Source organism: Rhinolophus ferrumequinum, chromosome 16 (genome assembly GCF_004115265.2).
Source record: "Rhinolophus ferrumequinum isolate MPI-CBG mRhiFer1 chromosome 16, mRhiFer1_v1.p, whole genome shotgun sequence".
NCBI classification, from domain to species: Eukaryota; Metazoa; Chordata; class Mammalia; order Chiroptera; family Rhinolophidae; genus Rhinolophus; species Rhinolophus ferrumequinum.
In genome coordinates this window covers 372,086-390,483 of record NC_046299.1, presented here as the reverse complement: position 1 = coordinate 390,483, position 18,398 = coordinate 372,086, and the positions used below count along the sequence as shown (strand labels likewise).

The 18,398-nt window shown below is 54.6% G+C and overlaps 1 protein-coding gene across 3 annotated transcripts in view; it reads left to right on the top strand.

Moving 5' to 3' along the window:
• The window catches only part of ADGRA1 (adhesion G protein-coupled receptor A1), a 29,703-nt gene extending 12,620 nt beyond the window's left edge, over positions 1-17,083 (top strand). For all 3 annotated transcript variants that reach the window (XM_033129682.1, XM_033129683.1, XM_033129685.1), the window contains 2 exons: positions 13,669-13,767; positions 14,811-17,083. In XM_033129682.1, the coding sequence (XP_032985573.1) occupies positions 13,669-13,767; positions 14,811-15,999 (1,288 nt within the window). In that variant the 3' untranslated portion in view covers positions 16,000-17,083. The remainder of the gene's footprint in view (positions 1-13,668; positions 13,768-14,810) is intronic.
• The last annotated feature ends 1,315 nt before the right edge of the window (positions 17,084-18,398 follow it).

Sequence of the window (18,398 nt, the reverse complement as noted above, 5' to 3'; positions counted from 1 at the left end):
TGAAAGCCCCAGCCTTTCACCTGCAGCCGGCTCCGCAAAGTGGCTCACAGGGAAACTTGGGGCCCAAGGATGATGCAATCCACACGGGTGGCCAGGCGTGGGGCAGGATGCTGGGGAAAGGGGTGCAGGGGGAGGGTGCAGGGGGAGGGGTAAAGGGGGGTGCAGAAGGAGGGTGCAGGGGGAAGGGTGCTGAGGGAGGGTGCTGGGGGCTGCAGCTGGCCTGCAGTCTGAGGGAGCCAGAGTATCCCTCCAGTGCTGCTGAGCTCCAGGCGATGGTGGGCTATGGTGGAGATGGCTCCCGTGGGGGTCAGCAAGACCCAGGTGTGGGTTGTTGTTCACTGGTCTCTGATCTAAGGCACCTGCTGCTTAGCTGGGAAACCAAGGTAGTTCTGTTGCTGATTCAAGGTGACTGTGGGTGGGCCTTCGGTCTGGGGTTGCCTGTGGGTTTGGAAAACGGCCCCCTGTGGGGACAGAGCCAGGAGTGCAGTTTCCAGGCTCTCGGCCTCACGTGGAAAGGTGCTGGCTTGGGCAGTAGAGGGCCATCAGCTGTGACTAGTTGGCCATCAGCTGTTACGGGTTAGCCATTGGCCACTGATATAACTGCTGTGGCTGAGCCAGCAAGGGCGGATTGTGGAGTGCAGGCTGCAGAGAGGCGCGGATTGCAGTTAGCAAGTGAGGTGGGTTGGCAGGGAAGCGGACGGCAGGCTGCAGATTGTGTGGCTCCTGCTTCCTGTGTCTCCAACCCAGCTGCCAGCGAGAATAGTGGTGTGATTCCCCTTTCTATGGCTCCGTGGGTGTTCCTTTTTGGCCTCACCATGTCCTGCGTTCTTGTGTGGGGAGCAGGAGGAGAGACCCCGCGTGACACCCCCGTTCCAGCCAGTCGTCCTGTGACTTCCTCAGGACGAGAGGCTTCAGGGGGGCAGGTGGTCCTGTGAAGGGTGGTTGGGGGTCCCTATGAGGTTGTGGCCCATGCAAAGGGGACCGTGGATGTCCAGCACTCAGACTGAGCTCCGTCTAGCTCCTAATAGAAAGGGCCATCTGGCAACACGTCCGGTGCCTAGAAGTTGTGAGAAGTATTTTGGAGGCAGATGAAACAATGCCCTGCGTTGTTTGGGTGACCAAGGTGCCCTCTACCCGAGCTTTCCCAGCACTGTTGGGTTTTCAGATCTGAGCAGATGTTGCTATGTGGAACCAGGCTGTGGTGCTTATGCCACCCACACGGCCGGGGGCAGGGTCTCGTTATCTCATGTCTCCTACCAGGGAGCCCCCGTCACCGGTTTAAAAGTCGCTCTCAAAATGCACCTCCTGCTCTGTGACCGATTCATCGAGCAGCGAGTTGCCGGGTTTTTTGAAGAAGGAAATGGAGGCGGTGGCTCTTCTCTCTCTGGTGGCTTCAAAATGTGGGCGACCAAACCACACGCCCAGGTGCTGCTGGCTCTGGGGGCGCAGGCCTGGGCCACACCCACAGGTCGCTCTGGAACTTGCGGTTCCTCTTGGGCTGCCTAGAGATCCCTCTACCACCCCCTCCCTCTGAGTCCCCCTCCTTTTATACTAAAAACCCTGGATGTGGGGACACATGGTGCTGTGACTCCAGTAGCTTCCGCGACCACCAGCACGTCCAGCTCCGTGTACGCACCCTCTGTGGGTGCAGAGTTGGGGGGCCCAGCTCTGTGTACACACTCTCCGTGGGTGCAGACATGGGGGGTGTCCACTCAGGTCTCAGCCATGGGCCTCCCCTCTGCCTCTGTGTACCCGGTCTGGCCTGGGTTTGGCGGCCCACATGCTGGGCCTTCCCCAAGGAGACCAGAAGCTGCAGTGACCACCCCAAAGGCTGGGCGAGCGGGTCAGGGGCCCAAGCCTTTTCTCCCAGACCCCTGGGGCTCAGGGTCGGCTATCCACATCGCGGGCCCAGCAGCTCCTCCTCCAGCTTGACCCAGAGGCATCCCTATTCAGAGATGGCTCTTCCCTCTGGCCCCACAACAGGCACCCTTTTGTCTGCGTCCGTGACACTGACCCCAAGACTGGGAAGCTGCCTGGTGCTTCACCAGCACCAACAGGCCTCAAGCCGGTGGGGCCTCGACCGGAGCTCGTGTCTGTGCTGGAAGGAGCCGTGTCCTCCTGGCCCAGCTCTGCACTTAGTTTTCTGATGAGAAATGAGAAGCAAGCAGCTGTGAACTCGGAGCACTCAATGCTTCGAGAAACCAGTGGCCGATTATCTAATTTCTCACATTGACCCTGGCGACCAGTTGGCCACACAGATGACACTTGCCACCTTTGCAGCCACTGAGGGGGCTGCTCCTGGAGGAGTCAGCCTGTGGGACTTTGAGAGCCCTCCCTTTCCTGGAAGTGCCGTGCTGGGGTCTCTCAAGAGGCCCCTCTTCTCAGCTTTGGGGAAAACGAAGCCCATTCCAGAGAGTTCAAGGGAACTGTGGCCACGAAAGTCCGCATGGCCCGGGGTGGCTGAACATTTCAGGTGTGGCTCCTTTCTGTATGAGCACGGGGTTGATGTGGCCGGGCCAGCGTTGGGTGAGTCCTGTCTTGGCGCAGAGGCCGCCCCACTGAGCCCCCCGACCTGGGGCATCCGGCATAGTTCCCTCGGGTCAAGGAGCAGCGAGGCAGATGGGTCTTCTCTTTCACAGTGGTTTTGGCAAATCAGGGTCCATGTGAATATTAGGGTCAGCTTTTCCACTTCTGCAAACAGCCACTCACGGCCGCTGGGACTTTGATGAGCTGCATTGACTGAGCACTTTCAGAAGCACTTACATTGTAGCACTAACAGAATCCAACCTGTGACAGGGGTTAGTTTAGGTCTTCAGTTATTTCAGCAAACTTTTATGGTTTTCAGGGCACAAGCCCCACTTCCTCGGTTCAGTTGTTTCCTAAGTACTTTTGGTGCGATTGTGAATGGACTGCCTCCTTAGTTTCCTTTTCAGATTGTTTGTTGTTTATGCCTAGTCATACGAGTGGTTTTCGCGGGTTGATCGGTCCTGCAGCTTTGCTGAATGTATCAGCTGTAGGGGCTTTCTTGCAGCCTCTTTAAGATCGTGTCATGTGCACATACGGATAGCTTTACTTCTTCCTTTCCAATCTGGATGGCTTATATTTCTTTTTCTTGCCTAATTGCCCTGGCGAGGACTTACCCTCCCCCGCTGGCTTCCAGCTCCATGCTCGGCACCCTTCCGTCTGGCCGCCACTCCTCCTCCAGAATTTCCACCTAACGTGGAAGCCTGACTGTGTCTCCACCTCCGAATGCATGCAGGGCCCCCCATTGGCCCCTGAGGTCTGGCCACAGCCCTCGTCCCTGGCACTCTGCTGTGGGGACGGACACCTGCTCCCCAGCCTCAAAGTGACTTCCTCTGTCCAGAATGCCAGCCTGAGTCCCTGGGCCAGCCTACTCTGCTGGACAGCCCACCAGACTCTCAAGCACCACCAGCCGTCCTCCTGACCCCATGGCTTGTGGTTGGCACCTGTCCAAGAATGTGTCACTGCAGATCTTTGCTCTGTCCCCATGGGTGGAAGGGAAAAGCTGTTTCTCTCTCTGTATCTCAGAGCTGGACACACAGCTCCTACGCATTAAGTGTTGAAACTGTGAATGGAGAAATGACAGAAATTTGGTAAATATTTTCTAAACTGTCCTCGAATGAACAGCGTCAGAGCGGAACTTAAGCTGGATGTGGGAGGACAGCACCTGATTGAGTGTGAGTGGCCAGCAGGCTTGACCACCACTGTGGGCCGTCCGAGGGCCTCATGCCGCCCGACTCACTCACAGGACTGGGTCTGGAAGATTCCAGCAAGACTCCCCAATGCTGTCCCCTAGCCGGGAAGGTCCTGCGGCAGTCACACCGGGGCAGGCCACGGAGGAAATGAAACCGAGGTTTCAAAGGAAGAGGTTTATTATACTGGTGGGAGGGTGTCATCACGTGCCACGAAGGGCCATACAGGGCACGACCAGGGTAAAGGCGAGGGTCACTTCACTGAGTTTGAAAGCAGACCAAGCCGGCTGGAGCAAGTGGAGGCCAGGTGCTGGGTTTGCCGGCAGGGTCTTTGTGGGGCGGGGCCTGGGGCACCACTGGAACAGCCACACGAGTGTCAACGCCCCCACATGGAGGACCCATGCACAGCTGGCCCCTCCCTCCAGAAGGAAGACACACACAGGGCTTCCGCCCAGGGACGTGGCTGATTGCTTGGACAGGGCTTTAGTGGGACTGGCCACACAAGCAGCCCTGCCAGCTCAGCCACCACAGCTGCTGACCCTCAGATCCCCAAAGGAAAGCAGGTGTCCCACATCCTGCTGTGGGCCCAGCACACACAACAGCCTATCCGTCAGCCACGTGAGGACGCTCCAGAGCCAGGTTCCCGGACGCCAGTCACAGGCCACCAGAGAGTAGACAGGCCCCAGGCTCCCTGTCTCCTGCACGGCCAAGCAGCCTTTTCCCAGCGAGTCTGCAGGCTCTGCTCACTCCAGCTGTGGGTGACAGAAGAGAGAAGATAGTGGGAGAAAGAGATTGGTTGAGAAATACTGAAGGAGAAGGAAGAGGGCCGAATGTCACGTACTCTGAGCTGACCCCTCTCCACAAGACAGGAGCACAACTCCCGAAAGATGGTGAACATGCTCAGGACTTTGTGCCCTGAATTCTCTTTAGCTTCCACTCAAACCGCTCTCCCCACGGCTCCAGTTTGCCTGCCATCTTATCACCGTGGGAGATACCACCGTATAACTGAGTGAGCCGGGTCCCCCAGCACAGCCGCTCTGTGGGCACTTGCCGACGTGGCTGGGGTAGTATTGCACGTGCACAGCCGCCGTTTCGGGTGGGCCGGGCTGCACACTGTGGGGCGTCCCCTCCGAACCCCACCAGTCAGCCCCCTTCGGGGAGGGTGTCTGAGTAGACAGACCTTTCCACATCTTCCCCTCCCTCCGTTAAAGTCTTAGTTTGGACTGTTAAAACAGACCCCACAGGGCAGCTAGATGGCTCAGTCGGTTAGATAAGGAGCTCTCAACAACAAGGTTTCTGGTTTGATTCCCACATGGGATTGTGGGCTGTGCCCCCTGCAACTAAAGATTGAAAACAGCAACTGGACTTGGAGCTGAGCTGCACTCTCCACAACTAGATTGAAGGACAACGACTTGGAGCTGATGGGCCCTGGAGAAGCACGCTATTCCCCAGTATTTCCCAATAAAATTAAAAAAAAAAAAACAGACACCACAGACTGGGGCCTTGTAAACAACAGACATTTCTTTCTCCAGTTCCAGAGGCTGGAGGTCTGAGATCAGACACCTGCGTGGCCAGGGAAGGACACTCCCTGTCCTCACCTGGCAGAAGGGGGGCTCCCAGGGGCACTGACCCCAGCCTGGGGCTCTCCCTCAGACCTGCTCACCTCCCATCATCGCCTTGGGGTTAGAGCTCCACTATAGGAATTGAGAGACACACATTTAGGCCATAGCAGTCAGCCAAAGGGAAGCTACTTCAGAGTCAAACGGACCTTCTTGCTGTGGCTTTGTTCAAGCTCAGAGGCCAATTTCCCATTCAGCTGCATGTAATCACACCCTAACTGCAATCTGTCCTGCCCTTTCGGATAAGCGCACTAAGTACTTTCCTATTATTTGAGGTCTGCTGCTGGTTTCTCTTCTTGAAAAATGCATCAGCACCGATGCACTTACACCTGGATGACAGGAGGGGTGGAGGGCACTTGCCCGTCCCTCCGTCCAGCCTGCAGCGCGTGCCAACTCTGGGGACCCTGCTCAGCGGCAGGACGGCTCCTGGGCTCTTTCTGCAGGAAGCCTTCTCAGGCCACAGTGCAAACCCTGCAGAAGAGGGAGAAACTGACCCACTCTGCTGTCCCCACTCTCTCTTTTGGTGCCTCAGACGCCTGGCCGAGCCTGACCTGGAAAGCTGCATCCCAGAGCACAGTTAATGCATCAGAAAAGGCAGGATGTGGGCAGCCTAGTGCTGTGGGAGGCAGGCGCTTGGGTTTCAAAGTTAAATTTTCCAGATCGCTCTAGAGGGCTTGCTAATTACTAGCTGTAAACACATACAGAGGGACTCAAACAAATGCTCTATTTAAGACATTAAACCGGCTTAGAAAAGACCTGTGGCACTGAAACTCAGAAACCCTAACTGGCCTGAGTTCATTGTCAGCTAGATAATCACGGACACCAAATCTTGGTGGTGGCCAGCAGTGCAGTGCTGGAGATGAGATGCTGAGACGCTGGCACTTCTGTCTGCTGGCCAAACCAACCACTTCTCCTCCTACCATTTCATCCTGGGTCCCGTCCCTCTTTCTAATGGAAATGGTGGGCCACAGAGAGGCCCTGATCCACCTGCTGTCCACGGCCTCTTGTCCCCAGAGGAGCAGATGCTGAGACAAGGTGACATATACAGGGACCCCCTGCGTGTGCCGGGCACAGGCCCACAGCTCCTGGCAAAGGCCCTCACCTGGGAGCCGGCTCCAGCCCTGCCCTTTGCCTTGGCTCTCTGGTCAGGCTGTGACCACAGAGCGCTGCGTAGAAGCACAAGTGTCATCTCCTGGAAGTCGCGAGCCCCAGCTAGGATACCACCCTTGACCTGGGCCCTACGCCCCCATCCAGCTTCTCTGGGTCCCGAGGTTGGTTTGTTCCACCTGGACCATGAGTTCCCATCAGCAGCAAGGCGAGTGTGTGAGTCTGGGGACAGCCCCAGGCCCCTCACAGAGGACAGAGGACAGAGGAGGGCGGGGGGGGGGTGGCAGAGGTCAGGGTGCTGGAGCCCCCCCAAGCCAAGGTCTACCTACACCACAGGCCCCGGGAAAGGTTTGGTCCCTTTTTTTATTTTTTTATTTGGCTTTTATTTATTTATTTATTTATTTGTGGTTTGTTTGTTTTTTGAGAAATGGAACATCTCCCCAGAAAAGCCTAAAGCATCTGTGTAGGCTTATGAAATTGTTGCCATGTGCCATTGCACATCCCTTTTGCCACGTAGGGCAGCATATTCACAGGTTCTGGGGATGTGGACGTCCTTGGGGCCGTCACTCAGCCTGTACAGGGACCAATTTCCCATTCTGGCACATGAATGTCATTTATCCCCCTTCACTTACTGGTCAGATCCCTTCCCCTACATCAAGTGTCCTTGTGCCCAGGCCGCCCCTCAGCCAGCCGTGCCTCTTGCCCTGCCCCTCGGGAAGCCCCACAGCCAAGCGGGCAGGTCCCCAGTCTTCTCCAAAGTGCCTGCATGTCCTCTCCCGTGTGTGTGTCTGGTTCCCAGTGTCATGGGGCAGCAGTTTGGGTTCAGCAAGATTCGGGTTTGCCCGTTCTTGCTAGAAAGTTTCACCTAAAGGAAGAGGCTGGTCTGACCCCAGAGTTGGGTGAGTGCCCACCCGTCCAGTGGACCATCTGGGCAGGCTGTGGGTGGACGATAGTGCAGGGAGCACATGGTCCTAAACGGGTCCGGGGTCTACTAGGGGCTGTGTCAGGGGGAACAGCCCCAAGACGGAACCGTCACCGTGATCCAAACGGGATCCAATGTTGTGTACGGTGACAGGAGTGGCTGAGACCTGGAAGGGTCCCGGGATGGACACCCCTGGAGCCCTCGAGGCTGGTTCAGGCCACACTGGAGAGGGGCGACTGGAGTAGCGGCCGAGGGGCCCCCAGATGCTGTGCAGCTGAGGTGGGTGCAGAGGGCCAGACTCGGGGCAGGAGAAGGTGGGTCTGGCCCGGGCTCCGCGCCGCTGACCACCCAGGGGCCACCACCAGAACAGCTGCCCGGGGCACCTGCAGCGGCCTCCAGTGCCCTCTGCTGACCAAGTCTCCACCACGTCCAGGAGCCACCGTGCCCAAGGGCTCTGGTGACTTGTAGCTGGAACAGTTCAGGGAAAAGCAGCAGCAGCTCCTCATGACAGAAGAGGCACCAGAGGGCCTGGCTGAAGGACGTGTGGCCCAATAAGGCTCACAAGGCATGGTCTGGCCCGAGTCACAGCGGGGTGACCTCAGGTATGTAGGGAACAAAACGTGGTGACACAGGCATGCAGCACTGTCTCGGGAAGTGAGAGCGGAGCCTGGAGCAGCCGATGGACAGAGCCCTGAGAAGCACTGGGCGGGGGTCCAGGCAGAGGGCGCCCAGGCAGAGCCAGCACAGGGGCTGGGGGCTGGACCTGGACAGGCTTCGGGTGAAGGGACTAAAGTCTGGACCAAGCAGGCACTTGGAAGGGCTTCGTCACCAGTCACTGCTTGTCATTAGGCTGGAAGTGCCGCCCAAACAGATTTCGGTTTGGGTGCTTCCTGGTCAAGTGGGCCCCGGCAGAGCAGGCAGCGCTCAGCAGTTCTCCCCACCAGGGCCCAGCGCCCACCTGGGCAGGGCTGGAGCGAAGAGTCTTTCATCGGCTTGTCAGTCTTTTCTCTGATTCCTGTGGCTTCATGCTCAATCTTGAAGTCAGATCATGTGAATCCTCCATCTTTTTGTGTCTTTTTCATGATGGCTTTAGACAGCCTAGGTCCTTTACATATCTGTATAAAATTTAGAACAAATTTGTCAACTTAAAGAGTCTGCTGAGATTATGGTTTTATGTCATTGTAAACAGCTGTTTTGTTTTCCAGGTGTTTCCTGCTTCTATACAAAGTAGCACTGATTTTTGTGTATTCGCTTTACAACCTTCCTAATTAATTTCCTCCCCTCCCCTCCTTTGCCCTCCCCCTCCGTGCATCCCACTGCATTTCTCAGGTGATTAGTCCCCTGCAACACAAACTAAGTACTTCCTCCTCACTCAGGGAGCCTTTTTCCTTGGCTGCCTTATCACAGTGCTGGGATCTCCTGGACAGTGTTTCATAGGAGTGGGACGGGGACAGCCTTATATTGTTCCTGACGTTCGGGGAACATTCAGTACCTCCTCGTCAGGTAGGACCTGGCTGACGGGTCTCACAGAGGCCTCAGCCGATGGAGGAGACCCGTGTCCTGGTTTGCTGAGCTCTCGGCATGGATGGCCGTGTGTTCAGAGGCTTTCCCTGCATCTGTGAGACAATCACGTGGCTTCTCCTTATTGCGTTTCTATGATGAAGTGACTGACTTAAGAACAACACACTGCTCGTTTCTATGACGATCTTACGGGTTTGATGTTTCATCCTCTTCATGAAGTCCTAGATTTCATTTGATAATACACTGTCACAGATGTTGTGCCTGTGTCCCCAAGGGAGGTTGCCAGGCAATTCACTTCTTTCTGTGTCCTCCTCTGGTTTTGGTACCAGCTTATGCTGTCCTCAAACTGCATCAGAGGGCACCCCCTCCTCTGCTTCTGGAAGAACCTAAATCATAACAGTATCGTCTCTTCCTTAGACGTGTGATCAGATTCACTGGTGACGCTCCCGGGATCTGGAGTCTCTCAGTTAGATGTTTGTGGACATTGAATCAATGTTCTTACTAGATACAGAGTATCCAGACTTCCTAATTATTCATGTTTTAATATTGGTAATTTGTTGGGTTTTTTCCCAAAAACATACCCATTTCATGTGAGTTGCTGAATTGTTAACATAGGAGGTCAGGAACTTGTTACAACAATGTTGCTAACCTTTTTTGATATCAGAGGGATTATTCATTATGAATTTGTACCAACTGAACAGTTAATCAGGTTTACTATTTGGAAGTGCTGAAAAGGCTGCATGAAGAAGTGAGACGACCTGAATTTTTCGCCAACAATTCATGGCCCTTGCATCACGACAATGCACCAGCTCACACGGCACTGTCTGTCAGGGAGTTTTTAGCCAGTAAACAAACAACTGTACTGGAACACCCTCCCTACTCATCTGATCTGGCCCCCAATGACTTCTTTCTTTACTTGAAGACAAAGGAAACATTGAAAGGAAGACATTTAGATGACATTCAGGACATCAAGGGTAATACAATCACAACTCTGATGGCCATTCCAGAAAAAGAGTTCCAAAACTGCTTTAAAGGGTGGACTAGGCACTGGCGTCGGTGCAGAGCTTCCCAAGGGGAGCACTTCGAAGGGAACCATAGTGATATTCAGCAATGAGGTGTGTAGCACTTTTTTTAGGATGAGTTCACGAACTTCATTGTCAGACCTCGTATGCTTGTACATAATATACAGATACTCTTCGGCTTATGATGGGGTTTCATCCTGATAAACCCATCGTAAGTTGAAAAACTTGTAGGTTAAAAACGCATTTACTACACCTAACCTACCGAACATCATAGCTTAGCTGAGCCCCCCTTAAACGTGCTCAGAACACAATATCTGAAAACACCGGCACACACTGCACTGCGACGTACGGCTGTGCCCCCAGGATCACCCCACCGCCCAGCACCGCCCGAGCATCGAATTAAGTGTTGCTCGCCTGGGAAAGATCAAAACTCGGAATTCAGAGCACGGTTTCTAATGGATGCAAATCGCTTTCACACCATCGCAAAGTTGAAAAATCACAAGTCAAACTATGCTAAGTTGGGACCGTCGTCTGTACTCTTACTCCTTCCATCTGTGGGATGGGCGATGATAAGCATCTTTGATCCTGGCAATTTGTATTCTCTGTCCTTTCTTTTTTTTTTTTTTTTTTTTTTTTTTTTTTTTTTTTTTTTAAAGATTTTATTGGGGAAGGAGAACAGGACTTTATTGGGGAACAGTGTGTACTTCCAGGATTTTTTTTTTTTCCCAAGTCAATTTGTTGTCCTTTCAATCTTAGTTCAGCTTCAAGTTGTTGTCCTTTCAGTCTTAGTTGTGGAGGGCGCAGCTCAGTTCCAGGTCCGGTTGCCGTTGCTAGTTGCAGGGGGCGCTGCCCACCATCCCTTGCGGGAGTGGAGGAATTGAATAGCAACCTTTTGGTTGAGAGCCCACTGGCCCATGTGGGATTCGAACCGGCAGCCTTCAGAGTTAGGAGCACGGAGCCCTAACCGCCTGAGCCACCGGGCCAGCCCTCTGTCCTTTCTTGATCAGCCTACTAGGGGTATGTGGTTTTGTTGTTTTTTTTCAGGAAATCAACTTCTGCCTTGGTAATTTTCACTATTTTTTATCTTTTTTTTTTAACTGAGGTATAACTGACATAAACCTCTATTTGTTTCAGGTGGAAAACATAATGATTCCATATTTGTATATATTATGAAATGATCACCACAATAAATCTAGTTAACGTCCGTCACCCACATAGTTACCACTTTTTACTTGTGATGAGGACTTTGAAGGTCTACTCTCTTAGCAACTTTCAAATATGCAACACAGTGTCATTCACTGTAATCACCATGCTGTAGATTACATCCTCAGGACTTGTTTTTTCTTTTTTCTTTATTTCTGCTCCTATCTTTATTATCTCCTTCCTGGCTCCTTTCCGATCTTTTATTTTTCTGCTCTGTTGAAGTAGAATCTTACCTCACTGAACTTTAGACCTTCCTTTTTCCCCACAGACACATTCACAGCTATGAATGTCCCTCTGAGCCCTGCTTTAGCTGCATCCCAGAAATCTTATGTTCTATTTTCCTCCCTATTCTATTTTAAATGTTTTCTTAATTCCCTTGTGATTTCTTCTTTGATCCATGAATTATTTAGAAGTGTGTTATTTTATTTCCAGATATTTGTGGTTTTCCCAGCTGTATTGTTATTAATTTCTGATTTAATTTAATTGTGGTCAGAGAATACACTCTGTGTGATTTTCGTGCTTTTAAATTTATTGAGACTTGTTTTATGGAGCACCACATCATCTGTCATGGTGAACAGACCACATGTGCTTGAAAAGAATGACTGCTATGCAACTGTTGGTTGTGATGTTCTAGGAAGAACAATTAGGGCCAAATAATTAATGTTGTTCTATTTATTTACTGACTTTTTTGACTACTTGTTCTATCAGTTGCTATAGGAGGATAGTTAAAACCACCAACTACGATTTTGGGATTCTCTATTTATCTGTTTAACTTTGTCCATTTTGCTTCCCATTTTTGAATCTTTTCTTGGGCACACACACATTCTCGCTCGCAGTGTCTTTCTGTGAATTAACACTGACATCATTATGAAATGTCCCTCTTTGTCTTTTTCTCTTAAGGCCTATTTTATCTGCTGTTAATGTAGATACTCCTGCTTGGGCCCCCTGTTTGTATGGGTTGCTTTTTCTATCCATTAACTTTCATCATATATATATATATATATAAGATTTTATTGGGGAAGGGGAACAGGACTTTATTGGGGAACAGTGTGTACTTCCAGGATTTTTAAGTCAAGTTGTTGTCCTTTCAATCATAGTTGTGGAGGGCGCAGCTCAGCTCCAGGTCCAGTTGCCGTTGTTAGTTGTATGGGGCACAGCCCACCATCCCTTATGGGAGTCGAACGGCAACCTTGTGGTTGAGAGGACGCGCTCCAACCAACTGAGCCATCTGGGAGCTCAGCGGCAGCTCATCTCAAGGTACCGTGTTCAATCTTAGTTGCAGGGGGCGGAGCCCACCATCCCTTGCGGGAGTCGAGGAGTCGAACAGGCAACCTTGTGGTTGAGAGCCCACTGGCCCATGTGGGAATCGAACCGGCAGCCTTCAGTGTTAGTAGCACAGAGCTCCAACCGCGTGAGCCTCCGGGCCGGCCCTCTCTATATTTTAAATGCTTCTATTGTAGGTAGTCTGTGACTTGTTCTTTGTTGTTAATCAATGGGTGGTCTCTGACTTTGGAGTGTTTAGTTCATTAAAATTTAATGGAATTTTGATTTCATTGGATTTAGGTCTCCATTTCACTATTTGTTTTCTGTTTTTACTTCTTTTTTTCTTCTCTTCCTCCTGTTCTCTTTTATTTCCTTCTTTGGGTTATTTTAATATATTTTTTAAATTTCATTTTAATTTATTAGCTTTTGCCTATTATTTTTTTGTGGTTGCTTTAGATTAAAATCCAGAGCATTTTCATAGTCTGTTTAGTGGGAACATTCTACTGTTTCATGTAAAATATATTAGAAACCTTGCCACTGTATGGGACCATCTCCCCTCCCGCCACCCGTATGTGACACATGCCATATATATGAACCCCTGCATGTACGATAAACTTCACAAGGCAGAGTTAATACTCTTTCTTTAAACAGTCATATGTATTTTAAAGAAGAGGAAACACCTTTATATTTACCCTAATGTTCAGCTTTCCAGTGTCCTTCCTTCCCTTCCTCCAACTGTCTGTTAGCATGAAGGACCCCACTTAGCATTTCTTGAAGTTCAGGTCAGCTGATGGCAATTCTCTGAGTTTTATTTTTGTTAGAACATGTCTTTATTTCTCTTTATTCTGAAGGAAGGATGTGTTCTCTGGGTGTAGAATTCTGGGAGGCAGAGTCCCCAGGGGTCATGGAAAGTGACAGTAGGCAGAATCACCCTGCTCCCACCCAAAGACCTGAGACCCATGTCATTCCTCTCACTGGGGACGTGGCACTGGGGCCTGGCCTGGGCCGTCTCTGCAGGAGTACAACAGCCAGCGAACTGGGAGTGAGGGGAGGGCAAGAGGAGGACGTGCAGGGAGAGCAGGGGACGCAAGGCCAAGAGAAGGGGGGAGGAGAGGAGGAGAGGAGAGGCCAGGCCCTGGCAGTGGCTCTCTGGTCAGAGGCTGGTGCTGTCTCTGACTGATGACTACTTGGCCAGGACCCCCGGGCCATCACTCCCACCTTTGCCCTAAATGCCGCACTGTCCTTGGGGGACCCAGTTGGGCTTAAAGTGCAGCGAGCGGCCTCCCTTTTGCCGGCAGGTTCTACCTCATCAGTGGAGGGGTTCCTTTCATTATCTGTGGAGTCACAGCCGCCACGAACATCAGGAACTATGGGACAGAAGACGAGGACTCCGCATAGTGAGTATACGCGTTGAGGGGGTGGGGACAGCCGTCGGCAAGGCTCCTGCCAGGGTCCTCCCGGGACCAGTGGTACCACCTTCACTCGTCACAGCTGCTGGTGGATGACAGGCTGAAATGCCCTGAAATGAGGCAACGCCCAGCTGAGACCATGCAGTCACTGCGGTCCTCCCTGACAGACTCAGTTTCCCCCAACCTCTTTCCCTGAGCACCATGGGCTGGTTTTCGGAAGATGAGAGCTGCCTGGGGGACCAGTAACCCCTGGGCAGCACTGCTGAGGCCAGCAGAGTGTGGACCCAGCCACACGAGGAGCCGCGTCAGACCCAGCAGACCCTCCCCACCCTGTCCATGCCCGGGGACCTCACTGCCCTTTTCACTCTCACTGCCCCCACAGGATGCCCACTCCCAGTGCCCCGGGACAAACCCCCCGAGCCCCCTATGAGCGCTGGTCCAGAGCAGCCTGAGTACCTCAGGCCTTCCCCTGGCAGGCTGGCAGGCTGGCCATGGACTGAGTCTGCCTCGATGGTCTTCCCAGGCCACACCTGACCATAAGGCCACCTGCTGGCTACACCCGGGGCCAGGGCAGGCACAGTCCCCACTGGGTTCTCCCGCCACATTCGACCCCACCTGCCCTTTGCAGCAGAGACCAGTCCGGCCCCCACGCTCACACCAGTGCCGTGCTGGGCTCAGGTCACATCCCAGCCCTCACCAGCTCCCTTTCCTCCCTCTGTCCCTCCAAAAGCCCAAGCCCACAGGATACACTGGCCCTGTCCTGTCCAGGGCACCTAGTCCCACTGAGGAAGGTGAAAGGCACCAGGGGCCTGAGAAAAGCAGCACAGAGAGGCAGGCAGACAGGGACCATGGGCCTGGTCCCACCGGTGCTCCCCAAACTCCCCCCCACTCGAGTTTCGTCTGTCCTTGTCATACAAGTGAACTCCGTCACTGGAAAATGTGTTCCTCCCGATGAGCTCTGGAGACAGTGACCCTCGTTCGGCTGGGTGCTGTGCCAGGGTGACAAGCGCTGACCCACTCTCCTCCTGCAGCTGCTGGATGGCCTGGGAGCCCAGCCTGGGAGCGTTCTACGGGCCGGCAGCTTTCATCGCCCTGGTCACCTGCGTGTACTTCCTGGGCACCCACGTCCAGCTGAGGCGTCACCCAGAGCGCAGGTATGAGCTCAGGGAGCGGACGGAGGAGCAGCAGCGGCTGGCAGGGCCGGAGGCCGGCCCCAGGGCCCCTCCGGGCATGCTGCCCAGCTGTGACGCCCTGGCCACCTGTCTGCTGCAGAACGAGCACCCATTCCAGGCCCAGCTGCGGGCTGCTGCCTTCACACTCTTCCTGTTCACAGCCACGTGGACCTTCGGGGCCCTGGCCGTGTCCCAGGGCCACTTCCTGGACATGGTCTTCAGCTGCCTGTACGGCGCCTTCTGCGTGACGCTGGGGCTCTTTGTGCTCATCCATCACTGTGCCAAGCGTGACGACGTGTGGCACTGCTGGTGGTCCTGCTGCCCTTCCCGCGGGGACGCCCACCCCGCACTCGATGCCAATGGGGACGCACTGGGGCCTGCGACCTACCTGCAGGACTCACCGTGTCCTAGCAAGCAGAGGGGCTTTGGCCAACCACCGGCCGGCCACTGCAAGATGACCAACCTGCAGGCCACCCAGAGCCACGTCAGCTGCCTGTCACCGGCCACGCCCTGCTGCGCCCAAATGCACTGTGAGCAGCTGGCAGAGGACGCGGCCCACGTCCACATGCACGAGGAGGACCCCTTTGGGCACGGCCCAGCCCTGCACAGCTGCCTGCAGAGCAGAACTAAGCCTCACCACTTCGGCCTGCTCCGGGCAGCCACGGCCGAGCAGGGGTACGCCTACCACATCCCGTCCAGCCTGGACGGCAGCCCCCACAGCTCGCGCACGGACAGCCCCACCAGCTCGCTTGAGGGCCCGGCAGGGGTGCACGCGCTGGCCTGCTGCGCCCAGGACGAGCCCTTCCCCTTGGTCAGCCAGCCCGAGCGCGGCAGCGCCAGCCCCACGCTCTACGGCTGCCCTCTGCGGCCCGGCAGGGAGGCGGCCCGCGGCCCTGCCCACTTCGAGATGGTGCGGAGGACACAGTCCCTGCCCTTCGGCGGCCAGAACGGGCTGCTCAAGGGCGACGTGCGCGAAGCCACGCCTTACGGTGCCGACGGCGCACGCAACATCCGGACCGGGCCCTGGAAGAACGAGACGACCGTGTAGCCGGCCACCCACCACCTGCCCCTGGACGAGCTTTGGAGCAGAGTGGAGCCCCTCTGCCACGTGAGTTCGGGAGTCACCAAGTGACAGAACCTCTCAGAAGCGGCTGGCACCCCCGCTGACCCCCTTGCTGTGAAGAACTCGGCTGGGACGACAGTTTGGGCCGTATCACCACCGTTAATCTCCAGGTCAGACGAGCCGTCCACGTCCGCGGGCGCCACTCTCCACCGTCAGCACCCAGCCCCGGGCAGGGCACGACCGGAGGAGCCACCCTCAGCGCCCGCCCGCGGTGGGCCTGGCCACGCTGGAGGCACCCCCAATATTTTGTGTTCACTGTGTGCGTTCAGTTCTGTTTCAAGGGGGGCAGCCTGCCCGTCAGTCCAGTGTGCTGTGGACCAGGGCAGTCACCTCTGGCCACTGTGATTTCCTGTGTGCGCCTCACGGGAAGGGACCGCTCAGCCCTCGGCCTGGCACCGTCTCCACCTTCAGTCCCTGATCCCCAGGCCTCAGAGCCTCACAGACGCTGGGGCCACAGCCTGACTGTCGCCTTCAGAGAGCTGGCTGGGGTCTTGCAGGGGGTGCTTTGCAGATGCCCAGATGTCCTTTAATGGAGATTTGACTTCCAAAGCCAGCCGCTGTCAGGACTGGATCTCGCCCCAACGAGATCGGGGGCATTCGGGGGAAAAGAGGAAGGGCTTGCATTTCCACGAACATCTGGGCACAAAGCCCTGACTCAGAGGACAGAGGTGACCCCTCCCACGGGTGGGGGTCACTGGTCCCCATGGCGGCAGAACCCCGGACACCCAGAGGGATGTGACGTGCGTGTGAGACCGTGCGTGGCCCTCCCTCCCTCCCACCCTCCCGTCCTCCTCCTGCAGCTGAGACTTGTGCAGACATGCACGTGCACACATGTGCATCACACATTCTCACCCGCACGTGCACAATGCAACAGCACACGTGCCCACGTGTGCACACATGCAGTGACACATCACCTCCACATGTGCATACCTGTGTGTGTGCACGCACATGCACACATGCACACACACACGTGGTGACGTCACCACGTCACGTGCACACGGCACATTACGCATATGCCGAGCCAAGCAGCGTGTTTCCCAGCACCTGAGGGCCAGGTGCCCAGTGCTCCGCACAGCTGTCCTCCCTGGGACGTGCCTGTGTGCCATGCCGTCTGGGTGGGGGACGCCACCAGGAGCAGACGCTTCCTTATACACCGGGAGGGGAGGAGAGGGGCGGGTGTCGGGCTCTCAGGGGCCCATGCTCAGACCTCCCGGGAGTCGTGTAAACCTGATGGTGACGTTGTAACTTACGCAGTTTCTGTACCTGCTGCAAACCCCGTGTGTCCTCACAGGTCAACCAGACGGGCACCCAATGACCGCCAGTGGTTCCTGTCTCCGTCACCTGCCTCTTCACCTGCTTCTGTAGCTGACACGGACCAGAGAGCTGACACCATGCTGTGTGCACTGTAGATGCAGAACCGTCAGGCGAAATACAGTGTTTTGCATTGTTTGCCCTTTGTGAGGCTGGTTAATGGCGTCCGTGTGTGTCTCTCGCCCTGCAGGAGGGCAGCCCACCTCCGCATGTGGCCCCACGGTCCTTCTTACCGTCGGTGACCCTGGCAGAACACAGAGCTCACCTCATTATTCAAACCAAAGAAAGTTCACACTAAATATTAAACCGCGTGTTTCAATGTCAATTCCGCCTCCTGAGTCCACCTGGGAATAGTGTGGTGACATGTCCATTGGCATGTAATGTTTCCAGAGTACAAAACCCACAGCATGACTGCAGTGCAGGAGCGAGCTTTCGGAAGGGTGCACCATGGGGGGTCAGAGCCAAGGTTGTCTGTGGCCTGACATTTTATGTCGCTTCCTTTGTGCATGTGAGGCTCTGTGTGGGTGGTGTGCTGTTAGAGTGCTTTGGGTGTGTAAGTGTGTGAGGGCATGCATGAGTGTGCATGTGTGTGAACACATGTTTGCATAAGTACTGTGTGAGCTGTGTGAGTGTGAGTGTACACAGTATTTATGTGAGCATGCATAAGAGTAAGTGTATAAAGATGAGCGTGCATGTGTGTTTGTGACAGGTGTATTCGTGCATGAATGTGCTCATGTGTGCTGCATGTCCGTACATTGTATGTGGGTTGTGTGGCTGTGTGCATGCGTGAGTGTGCATTAGAGTGAGTGTGAGTGTAGAGGCTCAGTGTGGGTTGTATTGTGTGTGTGCAGTAAGTTTGTGTGTATGCACGAGTGTGTGTATGTGAGAATGTGTGTGCATGCGTGCTCTTCATAGAGAACGTCCACTCTGCCACAGCCTCCTGTGTGCTCCTGTCTAACTCACTGGGTGGAGACCTGCTGGTCACACAGGGACGCTGTGGTCATACCAGGACG